This window comes from Lissotriton vulgaris, unplaced genomic scaffold, assembly GCF_964263255.1.
Source record: "Lissotriton vulgaris unplaced genomic scaffold, aLisVul1.2 SCAFFOLD_2525, whole genome shotgun sequence".
Lineage (NCBI taxonomy): Eukaryota > Metazoa > Chordata > Amphibia > Caudata > Salamandridae > Lissotriton > Lissotriton vulgaris.
In genome coordinates, this window is record NW_028247845.1 from 157,661 (window position 1) to 176,140 (window position 18,480).

Below are 18,480 nucleotides of genomic sequence, written 5' to 3' on the forward strand. Positions count from 1 at the left end.
CCCAGCAAGCCTCATGGGATGGTAAGGGAGGAAGGGAGGGGGACAGAGGGAGGGGAACAGGTAGGGGGGGAGAGGAGCGAGAAGTGGGACGGGTCAGGGGGGATAAGAGAGGGCCGGGGAGGGAAGAATGGGGGAAAAAATTTCATCACATCAGGACATAGAAGAAAATAAAGACGCCAGGCTAACAAAAATTAACTGGGGGAGCGTGAAAAAAAAACAGAAATCACTATGCGGATAGCTTCACTGAATGTTTGCGGACTAAATGATGGCAGGAAACGAAGATCTATGAGGGAATATTTAAGAACATTGCATGCTGAGCTGATTTGCCTACAAGAAACACATATAGAGGCCTCTCAAAAGGGACTCTTAGAACAGCTGGGATACCAATTAGTATCATATACGACGCAAGGAAGAAGAACAAGAGGGGTAGCGATCTTAGCAAAGCATGGATGAGTGGTTGTAAATAGACAAAAATCAGACCGCTATGGTAGATGGGTATTGGTGGAGTGCCAGATACAGAGCTACAATTTCACATTATGCTCATTGTATGCTCCTACTGTAGACGACCCCGAAGTTATGGTCTCTGTTAACGTAGAAATAGCCAATTGGCCCCTGCCATTATTAGTTTGTGGAGACTTAAATGTTAATGGACTGAATGGCTTGTGGAAGAACGACCCAGGGAAATTCTCCGGTCGGAAGAAGAGAAGCCACAGAGCACTGATTCAACTGATGTGTGATAATGGTCTAGTAGATTTATGGGAGCTGCAAAATAACTTAGGGAGCTGTAGTACATATTATTCTGCCCCTCATAAGGTCTTAGCAAGGCTAGACTATTTTTTGGTATCACCTGCTGTAGCATCCACAGCAAAGATTAGCATACTACCCCGGGTAATGTCTGACCATATCCCGCTTATTTAAGTATAACAACCGCTGCCCAGCAAAAGAAGGCGACAAATTGGACATTTGAGAGAGCCTTGTTACAGGACTCAGAGTATACCGCTCTAATGAAAAAAATGGATAAGAATTTTTTTGTACTAAACAAAGGCTCTGCTCCACCTGCAGTAGTATGGGATACCCTGAAAGCAGGTATAAGGGGGGAGACAATCAGGTATTCAATTAGGCGGAATAAGACAGAGAGGGAGGAAGTAGAAACGGGAATAAGGGTAGTTGCAAGACTAGAACTTGAACTTAGTAGAGCAATCAGGGCGAATCAGGACATTGTTAGTATAACATCTGAGCTTGCTATGGCTAAGGCAGCGGTTGGGGAGCTATTCACGACTAAAGCAGCAGGGAAGTATTTGGCATGGAGAAAGGATCAATATGAGTACAGTGAGCAGATAGGCCGCATGCTAGCTGTTCGAACAAGGCAGGCTGCTACTAAAGGGGATATTTCTGAGATTAGGTCTGAGAACGGAAGTGTCGCAACAACACCCGAGAGTATATGTGCTAGCTTTCGGGACTACTATCAGAAGCTATATGAAGAGGACAATACTGCACCTATCGAGGATATAGAGGGTTATCTTGGGAGTGTCAGACCAGAGAAACTAACGATAGAGGACAGGGGGGCATTGGAGATGGCATTTAATAAAACAGAAATACAGAGGGCAGTCTATGACCTACCATCTGGTAAAGCAGTAGGCCCAGACTCTATACCCTTGGAGTTCTACAAAACATTTTTAGCCGAGATAGGAGAAGAACTATATGAGTTGGCTGTAAATATACAAGAGGGTGCGATACCTCCGGAGTCATGGGGAGAGGCAACCATGATAGTCTTTCTGAAAAAAGACAAGCCCGCAACCAATCCTGGATCTTATAGGCCGATAAGCCTAATGAACAGCAACATGAAAATCTACTCAAAGATGCTGACAAATAGGCTACGAGCAGTAATCGGCAAGATCATCTCTCCATGGCAGCACGGGTTTATCCCTGGGAGAGGAACAGCGGAACATGTCAGAAGAGTGCTTACGTTATTTGATGGCACGGCATCCTCACAAGACCCTATGGCGTTGATCCTCTTAGATGCTGAGAAGGCATTTGATAGGGTCTCGTGGGGATTTCTCTGGGCTGCGCTGGAGAAGATGAACTTGGGGGAGTGCTTTGTGGGAGCTCTGAAAGCCTTATACCACAACCCAAGAATAAGAGTTAGAACCATGGGGGAGCTGAATAGATATTGGATGAGGAACTAGGCAAGGGTGTCCCTGCTCTCCACTACTCTTCGCTCTATATATAGATACATTCATTAGGAGGATAGAGCAGAACCGAAGCATTCTGCCCATAACACTGAATAGGCATGAAACTAAAATACTAGGATATGGGGATGACTTGGCTATAACATCAAGCGAACCAAGGTCAGCCCTAAGTGAAATAGAACAGGAAGCGGCTGCATTTGGAAGACTGTCTGGGTACAAATTAAATGTAAACAAAACCCAAGTAGTAATAAATCAGGAAATATCTCCAGTCGATCCAAGAATGGTAGAGACAGCAGTATATCTGGGGGTTCGCATAACCTCAGACCTCTCTAAAGTGGTAGCTAAGAACTTAAGCCCCATTTTAGATAAGGCCAAAACTGATTTTAACAAACTGAATAACCTACACCTAACAACAATTGGGCATTGCAATGTTATTAAAATGGTGTTTATGCCAAAGGTGCTTTAGTTATTTAGGACTATACCGTTGATCTTTAATAATAGCTGGTTCAGGGAGCTAGAAAAGGTGACAAATAGATTTATCTGGGCCAAGGGTAAAACACGCCGCAGCCAAAAATTTCTGTCACTCCCAAGAGAAAGAGGTGGGCTGGCGCTACCAGACTTTAAGGCATATTACTGGGCAACGGTCCTACAATACATCAGAGGTATGCTGGGGGGCAGCGTTTTAGACAGATGGAGAGGTAGAGATGGTGTCCCAGACGCATATGAATTAGTAGTGAAAAACTCTAATCAATGGTTACTCACATATGAGGAGAGGAGCTATCACAAAAAAGTAAGGTTTAAGACCTTGGTGGCCGCAAGATCAGTTTGGTCTGGGATAAGGAGAAAATTAAAACTAGGGAGAATGAATTATTATACCCCTCTGTATGGAAACCCATCACTGCCGGGGGTATTTCACGACCCAATTATGAAGGGCTGGGATGTATTAGGGGTTAAAACTATCGGGGACTTTATAGGGGCAACCGGTCTGATCTCTTTTGAGCAGGCACAACACTTATATAACCTAGGGCGTAGGGACTTCTTTAAGTACCTACAAGTAAGGTCAGTTTTGATAAAGAAACAGGGAGGAGACATGAATTTTCAAAGAATCGAACTGCTGGAATGTGTAAGGGATGAAGGGGGAACCTCCATCTCGCAATTATTCAAAGAAATTTGTAAATATAAAAAGGATGATTGTGAAAGAATGTATGAGAAGTGGAGAGACAAATTAGGTCTAACAGGAAATGAGGCAGAGAAGTCATTAAAACTATCAAATTCGGTCTTAAGTGTGGCAAATTTACAATCTCAACACTACAAGACTATGTTCGAACTCTACTATACTACTCATAAAATAGCGCAATGGGGGGGAAATAGCGGGGGAATCTGTCCGAGATGCCAATCCACGCAAGCAGATACAATACACATGTTTGCATCATGCCCCTCTTTGGATATATATAAAAAATCTTTGGAACAATTTTTTGCCGACTCTCTGGGGATACATTTAACTTTGACAGATGAAGTTATGATTTTGGGTGTAGTGAGGGCGGGTGTAGATGTTCTTCACCACGAGTTTCTGTATTTAGCTATGACCCTTAGCAGATTATGCATAGCCACACTTTGGAAGGATCCCAACCCCCCAACATTACAGCAATGGATCTCACGTGTACTGGCGATATATGTCTTAGAAATGGCCCTATATGAAAAAAGAGGGAATGAAAAAAAGAGGCCAGTCGGAGGATATGGTCCCCAATAATTGAATGGAAAAGAAGACTGGGAGAGACTTAAGACGAATTAAGGGGAAAGTTAGACGCAATTAAGATTATAAGATATTTCTTAATGATGGCTTTCTATTAACTCCAAGACAATTTTTTCCCATTTGTTAGCCTATTTTACCCAGTCTAAAGCCATTTGTGTGTTTTTGGAATAAAAAAAAAAGGGGGGGGAAGGAAAAGGGAAGGGAAAAGAAAAAAAAAAACCAATAAACTTTATTTGTTTTAAACCTGATGATAATGTTTTCTGAATTGTAAGATGGAGTTTTTTTTGTTTTCTTTGTTTTTCTTTTTTTTTCCCGTTGCTCTGTCAATGTATTATGAATCTGTAAATCTGATGTTGATGAAAAAAAAAAAAAAAAAAAAAGAAAAGAAAATATCAGTTTTAGGTGTGAATTAAATTTGGGGACTGGAGTGATAATATAACACTTGCTGCTTCTTACTCCCATCATCATTTCAGATTAACATCAGTACAGCTTCCTCTTGCCCTACGCTAAAAACTACAATCCGGCAGAGCAAAGATAAAATCCTAACACACTCCTGTTAGTCAGTCAGTTTAAGATATGATGCCATAGGTAGGAGAGAACAAAACTCTGTATCTAATCAGGCTATTGGCATTATACAATATATGACCATGCACAGGCGTCAGTGATGTCCTACAGCTTTGTGCACTTTGCCATCTCCAGAAGTTAGAGTGTCTGTATTACATGGGATTCTGAAATAACTATATTGAAAACCCATCTTTAATTTCTTTATACCCGGTGACCTGTGACACAACCAGTTGCCTATTATAAAGAAAAACATAGCCACTCAACTGTAATAACGTACTACAGTTGAGTTCTGATGTCACAAAGCCTGCGGCTAGAGCCAGCAGCCGAGGGGAAAGGCAGTCACAGATCATAAATAAAACAGCTGTTTAAAGAATGCAATACAACACTGCCTTTCTTTCTTCTACTCTGTTTTTATAGCTGTGAAGAAGAAGGAGATGTTTATAACATTATTATTTTTTACACTCTTTATGTAGTTGTAGAAAAGTTAGTATCTTTGTACACGTTTCCACTCGTTCCAGCACCTTTTAAAAAAAAAACGTAACTGACATATACAAAATCAATGCTAATATCTTTTTTGTTGCAAATATCTAACAACTCTTTTGATGTGTTTATTTTTGCACTAGAAATTTTACTTTTATTTTGTTTATTTGCAGACATGCTCTCTCTTTCAAATAAAAGAGATAGCCACCAAGGATGTATGTGATTTGTGGGAAAGGTGATGATGTGACCATATAATTTAAGGAATGTAGTACCGCCTGCCGAATATGATAAGGATATTCCAAGTCACCTCAGTGTTACCTAAGCTTATAAAGGAACTCAGCCTTTGGCCCCATTCCATTACATGGTCATAGAACTCCCTGCTGACTTGCAGTATCCTTTTTATGCATCTCAGGGGTACTTTATCCCATGTGCATTCTGCTTTTTTAGCACCCAGAAGCAGAAAGAACCCCAAGTTCATTTTCACGATGACACAGAGGAAGTGAGGGTCTGATACCACCACCTCACACTTCCTCCTTCGGGTGCGACCACAAGGGTTGCCGACAGCGTTCGGGAGCTCAAGCGTCTTGCTGCTTTCTCACTTGTGTCCCCACCGTGGTCGCAGCACTGCAGATGGCAGGTTCAGTGATCTATGCTGACTTGCAACTACCCGATGGATCATGTCCCATCACTTCTCAGCGGCAAGCAGTCAAGGAGTCTGGTAAGTGCCCCCTTTTCTTCTATGCTGCATGGATTGCAGGAGAATTGTCTTCCTCTCAAACAGAACTGAAATGACAACTAAATGCAGCCCTGGAAATGTTTTAACAGCTGCCACAACCTGAAACAAATTAGCATGTATGACCCTCTCCAGGTTGGTACAAGGGTTTTTCCACCAAGATGATCTTTTTTAAATGAGACTAAACAATTCATTTTTCTGCAGTTTTCCTAGGATATTAGCTAAGACTGATGGGTTTTACAGGCCTTTCAAAGAATGTTACTATACCTCTTGGTTTAGCACTTTCTTAAACTACATAAATTATCGATAGCAGCCAATTAATTGTGTGCATATGAGGCAATTGTGTGCCATTCTTCTTTTGTGCTTTCAGAGCTAGTCAAGATCCCTTACATTTAAAACTGCAGGATTTGTTTGCCTGGAGTTGGCCTGTTTCTTATTACTTCCACAACTGGCACATCTGACTACCAAGGCACAGGTAGGCAAAAAATGTGCCTATTGTCAGATGAGCCAGTGCATTATTTCTATGACGAAGCGGCGGCGTAAACCATGCATCACGTTGCAACTTATTTACAATGTGACGTGTCTAGGGAGATGTGTCACGTTGTAAAGCCCTATGCCACATTAAACCTGCGTCATGTTTAATGTATGCAGGGTGGGCGTTCCGTTGGAAAAAACCTTGTAAAAGTAACGCAGTGAAATCTACAAGATTTTCCTAAGTCACATTTCAGAGGCCGCTGCGACAAATCCTTATGCCTGCTTGAAGCATGTGTAAGGAGTGGCGCAGCATGTTAGGTTGGGCAGCCCCTGTGCCTTGCTGGAGTTGCATCACGCATGCGACAAGACTCCAGCAATGCGCCTCCCTTAAGCCATCAGATGCGACATCTATCCCTGCCCCACAGTGCCCCGCATTGTAAATGTTACACATCCGTGGTGGCGCATGGGTAGAATTGTGTGTTGCATCTTTACTGGCGCATCCCTGCTGATATGCAGGGATGCACCATTCCTTGTAAACCTGCCCACCTATTTCCACAGGCATGGCCTTTTCTATTATTTTTGTAAATTTACATGAATGCACAAATAAATCAGTCATCTAACCACTAGACCACAACTCTGCCCGTACAACCTGTGGCTCGGCCAATGTATGCTACAACTACAAACAACAGGTTTAAGACAGACTTTGGAGAAGAGCTTGATCGTAGGATCTCTCTAATTTTTATTTCAAAATGCCATTCACCAAGGATGAATGTTCCACATTGCAATGGACATATAGAGGGTATTCTTCTATGAAATAACCCTTCATACCCCATCTAAGCAGAAAACACTCCAACGCCGGGACTTCATCTGCTAAAGATATATCCTCCTCTCTAGGGACTTTGTGAGCATATGTTTAAAGAGTTCACGCAAAGCAGTGCAGCAAGTGAAGATGCTGTGCATGTTGTGTGAATGGGAAAGAACAGAATTGCACAATATTTTCAACACAATTGCACAGTTCTGCTCTCTCCATGCTCTCACACACTTGTGGCTGCCTTGAGCCAATGCAATCACCCTTGCACCATCATTAAAGAGTGTGGGTGTTAAGGTTAGGATAGTTTTTGTGCCAGAAGGTGTCCCTTTCCGGCACAAAAACTATCCTTTGAGGTGTTTGCCTCTTAGTATGTGTGCAGCAAAATACAGCAGACACGCAAAGAGGAAAGAATGAGGAGAAATACAGATATTTCTTCTCATTATACCAGCCTCGGGCAGATGCACCAACTTGGCACCGGCTCATGTGTACAAGTCTTTGTAGATATGGGTGTATGTCAAAATCCATAGGTGGGTGCACCAATAATAAAATGCCCCCAGACACAAAGTATCACAATGCGCTGCGTTGCCTTACTTTTTTACCAGAAAGTAACATAAATAACCATTTGCATTGCTTTGTAAATGTTAAAGAGAACTTTGTGTAGAGTTTGCGTCAAAAAAGTGATGCAAACCTGATGAAAAATCTTTGAAAACCTGGCCCATGTCTTTCAAACAGATGTCTGTTATGATGCAAACCATCGCACACAGAATCCATAGTCATGTATGTAACCCCAAATATAGACACTCTTGCCACAATACTCCAGCACACTGACTTACTCTTAGCATCACATTCCCCGGCAATTCCTACAATTGTTCTAGTGTGTTACAGTGGGAAATATGGCTGATAACCAGATCACCAGGCATTTGATAGCACTCAACCCCATTTCCTACTGGCACTGACATTGTCCTTCTGCAGAGGATACTTGTACTATAGATACTTCATTTGATACGGATGTCCCTGTTAAAGCAGAGATACTTTGAGTACACTCCAAGTTCAGATTAGGGGACCCTACATAACCATGCCACCATCTCAATATGTAGGAATATCCAATGCAGGCCTGTCATCCTATATAACTTCAGTCAAAGACCATGCCTGCTTACTCTATAGTAGTTCTGGGTGTCACTGAATTAGGATGTGCATTAGTGAGGAGAGAAAGGTAGACATAATGCAGGTGTGATGACCAGTGGAGAGGGATAGTGACTGAAGTGAAAGCTAGTCTTGTGTGACGGCTGATTACACCCCACATAAATAGGGATGTATGGGACGAATACTACATGAGCTGTGCCCTGTCAATGAATAATGGTACATACATAGTTCTGTCTTAGATGGCTGGTACTCTGCCTCTTATGTGCAGAAGGCAGTGTTGCTTTTGACTGTCACTTCTATTAGGTGGATTCCAATGCATGCTTCTGGGGACTGCCAAAAAAGGAGGAACTACAGTTCCAAACTACCCAGAATCATGCAGTCCCACTCAGATGTGGCCTCAAACGTCAAGCCCTTATCATGTCATTATTGTAAGTTCTACTTTGACTTTCAATTAAGCAAAGAACACGATTCAAAGTATTGTGTATCGGCCTTTGAGCTTTACATGTCAACTTCCTGCTGACGTGTCCAAAACTTTTCCTGTCATAGCTTTCAACCAGAAACCTCAGATAAACCTCCCACAGCTTACTAGCCACCTATGTAGGAAGATACAGATATAATAAAGATATGGAGGTAGGCCCTTACACGTCCAAGGCTCCGCCCTCTGGAATGCCTTTGAGGCTTATCTTATCTTAATAGAGGTTCATTTGGCCCTGGAGGGACACCTCTTCCGCTCACCATTTTTGTAGCTCAAGAAGGTTCATTCCCCAGGAAACCTACCTCCTTAGACCATCTGAATCTCCTCCTTCTTCACGTCAGTCTAACGGCTAGGTTCAGCTTGTTCCTACTCCGTGCTGTAGGGCCACACTACCCCAAGCCGTGCTCCACTATTAATAATTTTCCATTTACTCTCATTCATGAGACGCTTGCTGCAATTATCGATGTAACACTTTAAGGCAACAAAACATCAGGTGCGTTACATGTCTACATGCGCTAGGTTTGTCCCACCCAAGGGCTCTGTGGCAGCCAATAGAGGAATGCAACACTCAACACAAACTTGAAACAATGAAATGGTCAATAAATAGATACATTGTAACTTCTTGTGTAGATGTTCCGGGCAGCCACAGAGGGCCGCACACTGCTACAGGGCAGCAGCAGCTCTCCACTCTCTAGTGTAGAGGCAAGCACGGGCCGCGGACAGTCACTTACTGCAAACCTGAGATCAGCCAACAAAGCGGCTCCTTCCCTTCACCACAGAACCGATGTGAAGACCACACCAAAGGCCGAATGAAAAATTAGTACACTACTAGGACAGCGGCATGCAAAATGCCACCCTCCTCAGTCAAGTGTCCACCGATTACATAGTAAAGCCTACTCCTGATGGTCTGGTAGACCCAAGCAATTTTATGTTATCTAGTTATATCGTCATATTTGTTTTTGATTAAGGGACAGAGGGATTTACAAAAGAAGTATTAGCAATCTGCATTATCTCAGTGGAATTAAGTTGCCCACTTTTGCTACTCTGTTGTAAACACAATTTACAGCTCATTCCACAGGTCCCGATTATGAGTTGAGCGGAGCAGAATTCCTGTGTATTAATCCCCTTGGCTCATTCATGAGTGGACCTTTCATCCCGCTACTGAGTTTACTAGGCACAAGGACAACAGACCCGATTTTACCAGAAAACGTAGCTGGTAATTTCATTGGCTTTCGCATGGGCGGTAGCACTGAAACTACAGGTCGGATTTATGGAAGACCCTCCGCAGTGTGCTGACAGAATTGTGCCTGTAGATTTGACTCTCTTAGGGCTATCAGCAGCATTTGATACCATAGACCACCAAGACCTACTGCATAGCTTTGAAGGGTTCAGCATCAAAGGCCCAGCCTCAATGTGGTTCTGCAGTTTTTTTGTCTAATAGATCTTTTCAGACCACTATGAATTCACTTGCCTCTGTCACTAAATTGATGGCCTGTGGTGTGCCTCTTGTTCAGTTTTATCCCCTCTGCTTTATGTTTGGATATGGTTCTCTTGTCCAATGTAATTCAATCTTTCAGACTGATGCTATAAGTACGCGGATGATATTGAATTCATCTTTATTACAGATGGAACCCTGGCATGAGAGCAGAGGATCTTCATACTTGCTTATTAAGTGTTGAATTATGGATGTGCCAACCTAAATTAAAAGGAGGCAAGACAGAAATTGTGAGCCTGTTTGGAGATTCTCTATTTTGGAATCGTGCCTTCTGGCCACATGTCTTTAAGTGAGAAACCAACTTTTGGAATGTGCTAAAAACCTTGGAGTGAAATTTGACATGCGTCTTGTCTTGTCTGGTCAAATATATGAGGATTTATACACCTTTTTTTTTTCATTGATTGAAATCCAAAATGAATTAATCACAGCCGGATTAAACTATTGTAAATCTAGATCTCTCGGTCAAGATTTTAAAGAAATGTCAAATTGTACAGAATTATGCGGCAACAGTGGTGCTGAATTTGCGAAGGAAGCACTCCATACCGGCAGGACTCACCAGGTGACTCTGGTTTCCATTCAAAGAGAGAGCCATGTTCCAATCCCCCTCTTTGTTTCACAAAGTACTGTTTGATCCCCTCCTGATCCGTTTTCGTGGGGGTTCTCTTGTTATAAAGCTAACCACAGTCTGAGATCAGAAGAGGATTTACGGGTGACTACCCCTAGATTCCGTCGCGCCACCTAGGGTGGTAGGGCCTTCTAGGTGGCAGAGGTAAAACTATGGACTAGCTCACCCACCTCCTTGTAGGCTGAGCCTTCTTTGTTGAAACTGCAAATGTGTCTCTTTCCTCCTTGTGTTTGTCTGCTGATGGAGTGACACATAGTCAGCAGGTTAGTCTCTCAGCACCAAGATATCCTTGGGTGAATACCGCACTAAAAGAATAAGTAAAAGGGAACGCAGTGTTAAAGGTAGCAGCTGTTACATGCATCTTCTGCTCAGAATTCTTCCTGGCACATTTTTGCTGCTGGAAAAAGCATGTAGAATTACAAGTCAGTTCTTCCTCAAATGTGCAGAAAGAGAAGTAACCATGCGGCAGGGGGCTGCGGTAACCAGGCCCAGACTGACTCTATTGGACACTGGGCGTTTTGCATATGGGTTGGCAGAGTGAGGGCTGGTTTCACTGATTAGTGGGGACTCCTTTCTTGTACCAGCGTTTAAAAATAAATAATGCACAACAACTGGTTTTAAAGTGAGCTTCGAAGCAATTTGTTTTTGCATTGGGTTGGTTCCTGTTTCCTGCGGGGAACCAGAAGTATCACTGATCTTTAAGGAGAAGGGGGGTGGGGAGCTGCTGGTGCTTGGCTCAGGGTGTCCAGTAGATGTGTGAGAAAGACCCGTCCTACCTTCCTAATGCAAGACAATCTATTTCTTTACAATGTGATGATTTTAGCAAGCAGTCCAGTTACCATATTCAATTATGCCACGACCTTGAATGACAATTGTTAGAAGTAACAGATTGCATTCATGAATCTAGAACATTTCTGTCCCCACCACCCCCCTTATGACGATGCTGTTAGTGAACCAAGTGGAAAGCCGTCTTTTGTCCCAATACGTGGCAGTGGGGTTACCATAGATGTAGTAACATCATGATCTTTTGCTCTCGTGCAGCACACACAGAACCGATGATTTGTAAAGTCCTCTTCTGATGATGAAGAAAAAGGAAGAATTGTACAATAAATATTAATTGCTTAGGATCACACAATGTGGTCAAGTAGAAGCCGGGAATTGTGCAAGTTGTATGTGCAATTCAAACACTTCATGCTATTTCATTATTTATTGTCAACGATTCTTTAATTATTTCATCCTTACACTTCCCATCATCCAACTATTAATTGATTGAGCAACGCAGCCCTGCCTCCAATCTCCATTCATCTATTCAAGGATTGGACAAGTTTTAATAATGGAAAAAAGTGTTGTAATATGCACCATATATATATATATATATATATATATATATATATATATATATATATATATATATATATATATATATAATTATTATTATTATTTTTTTTTTTGACGAAGCCTGTGAGCGAAACGCGTCTGTCGTGGGTGAAGGGGGTTTGGAAATAAAATTAACTTTGGATTACAACATCGGAGTGCTTGCCGTTTTTCTGGACGCAACAGTTTGGGAAGTGTGTGGCTATATATATATATATATATATATATATATATATATATATATATATATATATATAAAAATGTACAAACTTCCTAGGAGGCACCCACCATTCCTGCCCACCAGAGATCAGGCTCGCTTCTTGCTCTCGCTCACGGATACAGGATAGGGGCTGGTCTGACAAAATGTGCTTTTGATTTCCAGTCCAGCCCTGCCGGTAATGGTATTATAGACCAGTGCTCGATATGAAGCAGTGGAGCCCACCAGCAATCAAATTTGGGAACCAGCAGTTATTTTTCCTCATGAGACATTCACCCACAGCAAGAGATAGAAACATATAAAAATGGGGTAAGAAGAGAGAGAAAGATGGAAAAACAGTGTCAAAGGAAAACCTAAACTAGTGAAATAAAGGTAAATAGAGTGTCAGTTGGTGGATGAAAGAGGCATGAGCTGAAATGAAGACTAGGCAGACTTGGGGTTAGATTTACAAACATTTTGTGCTGGTTTTGCATCAAAAGTGACTTACGGCAGCACACAATAGGGCATATTTATGAGATTTGTGGCCCGGGGCAGAGCAGCAAGTTATCTTGCAGCGCTGACTTGCACAAAGGTGCAAGGGTGCCTGTGTTGTAGCAAACTGAATCCTGAGTGGTGTTTGCCTCGTTCTATATGTGCTGCAGAATACCCCGAATCAAGGAGGCCTTCCATGGATGGTACATGGGCATTCAAAGGCAAGCAACCATGGATTTTGATGCAAAACCCTACTAACACTAGTAGACAGAGTTTTGAACTCACTCGAAAGCAAGCGTTTGAAGGAGAAATCTTTTCATTTCTACTTGTCTTTGCTACTTTGCGTGTGCTGCACTGTACAGCTCACATACAAAGTAGGAACATTTATAGAATGTATCTAGACATACAGCCAGATTCATGAAGCCAAATTGCGATCGCAATAGCTGCGAAAAAGCTATTGCGATCGCAACTTAATGAAAAAGTATTCAAAAACAAATATTGCGAGTTCGCTAACATAGATTTGCGATATCGCAATTGAATTAGCAGAAACCTGGTAGTAGCCCATTAGCGATTCTGTAAATGCGAGAAACCACGGATTCTGCGAATAAATCTGCGATATCGCAAATAAATCGCAATCGCTATTCAAGAAATATCGAAATTTGCGAATAACCCGAAAATCGCTTTTTGCAAGGCGCAATTTAAGGAGAACCCAAACCAGGTGGTAACCAGTAATGATTTTTTTTTTTTTAAAACCTTTTCCTAATCAGCAACAGGTGCTGGCCTGACCAAACACACTTAAGGAGATGCAGCTGCAGCATTAGGACACTCACAATGCCAGGACTCTACATGGTGGTGAGGCGGCGAAGGCTACAGCGAGCAGCACGGAACAGACGTAGGATCCAGGAGAGGATATTCCGCCAGCGGGTCACCCTGCTGGGCCAAACAGAGAGCAAATATACGCTAAGTACCGCCTGAATGGGCCAATGATCATCAAGCTTATCCAGGACCTGGACCCCCTGTTGCAGCACTCAACAAGGCAGACCAATGCCGTGCCCACACATGTCCGGGTATTTTGCAGCCTGCACCTTCTGGCCTCCGGAAGCTTCCAGGGGATAGTTGCCGTTGCTGGGGGGATATCCCAGCCCACCATGTCCCGCTGCCTAAGGAGTTTCCTAGATGCAATGCTGACCCAGCTACACCACCACATCTCATTCCCCTCCACCCAACAGGACTTGGATGAGACCAAGCATCAATTTTACAATGTAGCACAATTTCCACATGTGATAGGATGCATTGACTGTACACACATCCACATCTGCCCACCAGCACAAACGGAATACATGTACCGCAACCGCAAGTCCTACCACTCCCTCAAGATCCAGATGGTGTGCAATGCTAAGACATACATCACGGACATAGTGGCACAGTACCCGGGGAGCACACATGACTCCTTCATATTCCGGCACAGCTGCCTCCACACACGATTGTCCAGGGGAGACTTTGGTGAAGGACACCTACTCGGTAAGTACACTTGCCCCACGATGTTACACTGTGATGATGTAGATGTGCAGCACAGGCACTCACCCTCTGCTCCTCTCATTCAGGTGACAGTGGCTACGCTCTCCGTGAGTACCTCCTCACCCCATACCTCAACCCTGCAACACCACAGCAACAGCGTTACAATGTAGCACACATACGCACAAGGAATTGCATTGAGAGAACATTTGGGCTTCTGAAGAGCAGATTCCGCATACTGCACAAGACTGGTGTGGCCATGAAATACGATCCTGATGTCTGCTGCCGCATTGTGGCTGTGTGTGCAATACTACACAACATTGCTACCAAGCGCCGGATACCTGTAGAGATATCTGGCAGTGAGTCGGAAGGGGACCACCGGCCACCTGCACATGCGCGTCATGCACGCGGGGAAAATCCTGCTGAAGGACACAGACGGCGCAACCACATCAGAATGAACTGTTTCTAGTGCACCCACTCCCCTCACCCAACACTTCACTCATGCATGACAATGGAAATAATGACATGAGTCCGATGTTCAATCCTTGAATAAATATTATTGTTGGTTGCACAATAATAAGGTATAATTTGTATCTGTTACATATGAGGAGTATTGCGCTATACTGCTCAATATTTCAAACTGGACATGCTTATGTCAGCAGCATGTCCCTGCCCATGTACTGAAATGTCATTGGCGCCTCCGGCGCGCTGCTCCCAGTCGCCTCTCAGGCTCCTCCTCCGGCGGGGCACGTGATCCCGCACTGGGCCTGCTGCTGCGGCGTAGGACACCGACCTGTGTCGCAGACAGGCTGCTGATACTCGATGTCCCCTCGCTTGTGTCATCCCCTCCAGCATTGGCTTGGCCAGTTGGTTGTAGAGCCTGGACAGCAGTGGTCACCTGCTCGAGTGCACGTGCCACGTCCTCACAGCATTGTACCATCTGCAGCTGCATTGCCAGAGACCTACGGGACAGCTGGGAGGTGGCATTTCCTATCACGTAATTTGAACGCGTGTACGCCGAGAGGCGTGTGAGTAGCTGGCGGTGGCTGTGGTGGGTGAGGTTGCGCTGGTTGATCATGGCCGCAGTGTTTGCCTCCATGGCAGTGGACATCCGGTCAATGCGATCAGACAGATTGGCAACATTCCTGCCTGTGTTGTGCAGCTGCAGGTGTATAGCACCTAGGTGTCGTGCCTGCAATTGGTGCACGCGCAGCATGCGGTGCTCAATAGAGAGCCCTGGCACACGCACAGCCATCCCCCTCCTGCCGGTGCGTGGTGTACTCTGCCACCGCTCCCTGACATGCCTGCTGTGCTGGCTGGGCACAGTGGGTGTGCGCTGTGTCACAGGTCTAGCAGCACCTGATGTTGATGGTGCCACTGGAATGGGTCTTGCAGCTGGCAATGGTGGTGTGCCTGATGTAGCTGGCGTTGCAGGTGATGGTATGCATGGTGGCACTGGTGCTTGGCCAGATGGAGCTGGTTGTGTGGATGTTCCCTCTTCCTCACCCTCAGGCTCCTCTGGTGCGTCATCTATCTGCAGCCTCTCGCTGTCACTGCTGGTGTTATCTGCGCCACCTGTTACGGAAAGTAGACGTAGATTAATTACATGTATCTTTGACATGTGCAGTTGCTACATGCATACTGGCTACCATTCCCAGACTGGCTGTTGCATTGCGTACATTGCGACATGTCTGGCTGCATGGGAGTTTTTGTACATTGTGGTCAGACGACATGTCCCACAATGCAATAGGGATGTTCTGATGTGCATGGGCTGCATGACTGGGGTTGATTATGGGAGACTATAGGGTCATGGCCATTGTTAGGGGACAGGGTCGCAGTCGCATGGCACTTACCTTGGCTGTCTTGGGTTGGTCGGGATGAGTCCAGACGGATAACCCCAACACATGCCTCAGGCTGCAGTGTGTCCTCCACACGATCCTCCAAGGGGGTGTTGAGAGGGACTGTAGGCTCTCCCCCTCCAGTTGCAAGGCACTCACCCAGCCTCTCAGCCACCCTCTCCTTGGTACGACCTCGGAGGTCGTACCACCTCTTTTTGAGGTCGTCTATGGACCTCTGTGTGACTCCTACTGCATTCACTCTGGCGGTGATGCGCAGCCACAGTCGCCTTTTGTTGGCCTCAGGCACCCTCCTGGAGTCCTTGCCGAAAATAAAGTTTATCGTGGTCTTTGCAGACTCCATCGATTAGATGCTCCAGCTCCTGCTCTGAGAACTTGATCTTGCGCTTTCGCCCGGTGTCACTGGACCCTGCTGCTGCTTCCTGTGCCATAGCTGCAGTCTGCAGTATCCAAAATTCCAAGACTGGAGGTGGTTTGAGAGGAGCTCTGAGTGGTGCTGCTTCAATGTCTGCCTCAGTGTTCTCAATGGGGGAGGGAACTGCCTGCTTCCTGGTTGTGATGTCATCACTGTGCTCGAAATGCGACTTCCCGTTTTTGCGATCTCGCTATTAGCGAGATCGCAATTTGGGATCTCGCTAACTGCGAGATCACAATTCCAACACGAAAATGGACGGATTTAGCGATTTTACTGCCATTTCGGACAATCGCTATCGGCTTTTGCGGCCGGATGCGATTCGCTATATTTTCTCTCAGTTTTTCATGAATCCCATTCTGCGAATTCTAAATTGCGATTCGGTATTAATCGCAATTTAGAATTCGCAGATTTCGGATTTCATGAATCTGGCAGATAGTATTTTGTGCTGGAAGGGAACCCTTCCAGTACAAAACCTATGCTAGACTCACTCAGATACCCTTGCACTAAGCTGCAAAGGTGTGTTCTTGACGGTCAGCAGCTAAATTCTGCCCCGGTGCTGGGGAGAGGGAAGGAAAATGCCATATTTCTGTAGATATGGGACTCTCCTGCTCTCTCTGCAACAGCATATTTGACTACTGCGCAGCGTTGCATGACACTTTTGTAAATCTGGTCCTTAGTATTTGACACCTCTGACATTCAGTAGCACCAGCAGCAGACTTCAAGCAAACTTTGAGCACCTGGAGCCCTTTTATGTACAGGGCACACTCAACATAGCCACCTTCTTGTATACCTGAAAACAGACCACAGTTCTTTCTCTCCTAAAGAAACCCTCAGCAAAACCTTAAATCACTAGCCAACTATGGGGTCCATCACTCTGCAACCTTCCAAGTTATGGAGAAGATCATAAGCAAACATCTAGTCTCACATATCAACGACAACAACCTCCTTGACCCCACTATTACGGCTTCAGACCCAGCCACAGTACTGAAGCCACCATCAATGCAACCATGGATGAAATCCAACTGATCATGGACAGAGGAGACACTGCTGTCCTCATCATTCTGGATCTGGCCACAGCCTTAAATATCATCTCCCTTCCCATTCTCATTTAATGCATACACAATACTGGAATTCAGGGACCAGAGTTTGGTTGGAGCTGCTCTTTTCTCACAGGACTCATCCAGTTGGTCAGTCTGACTCCCTTCACCTCAGCTGCAGCCAAATTAATCTGATGAGTAACACAAGGATTCTCACTCAGTTTCACACTGTCCAATCTCTATATGGCCATTTTTGCCAGCATCACTCACACCCACAGAATCAGTGTTATATGCTACGCCATTAACATGCACATCATCCTCTCAGATAAAACATTGAACACCAGAACCAACTTCTCTGCCTGCATGTCTATAGTCACCAACTGCCTTGAGTTTAATAAAGATATTGGCCGGGAGGCAAGATGGCGGCCATGGCGTCGGTTGTGTGAGCAGCTCTACACTCCAGCTCCGCGCTCCTGAGAGAAGGCATGTTGGATACGGACTAAAACTGCTGCCTAATATCGGATTTGCTTTCTGAATTCGCCTACTATCATCCTGGCTTGACCCGATGACAACCGGAGGGGAGAAAAAGCTACAACGTGCAGAGAGAGAAAAGTGAATCGTAACCTGTGCAGCAGCGGTATACCGGACTCTGCAGACCCGGAGCAGACTCGAGTTTAGGACCCGGGATCCAGGACCTGGCTGTGGGCGTGGAAGCCCTCGAAGGTTTTGTTTAGTTCGGACGCCGTCTTTTCAGCGGCGTTAATCCGAGTTTACTTACGGATGTTGCTTGACATTTTCCGACCCCGAAAGCATTTCCCGTTGTGGCGTCTTTCCTGGTTTTTCACAGGATTTC

General features: G+C 44.6%; 1 protein-coding gene across 1 annotated transcript in view; it reads left to right on the top strand.

The window, feature by feature from the left end:
* The first annotated feature begins 5,573 nt into the window (after positions 1-5,573).
* The window catches only part of LOC147665008 (killer cell lectin-like receptor subfamily B member 1B allele C), a 189,054-nt gene continuing 176,147 nt past the window's right edge, over positions 5,574-18,480 (top strand). Inside the window, exon 1 of the mRNA XM_086949823.1 lies at positions 5,574-5,704. Within this exon, the coding sequence (XP_086805949.1) occupies positions 5,617-5,704 (88 nt within the window). The 5' untranslated portion in view covers positions 5,574-5,616. The remainder of the gene's footprint in view (positions 5,705-18,480) is intronic.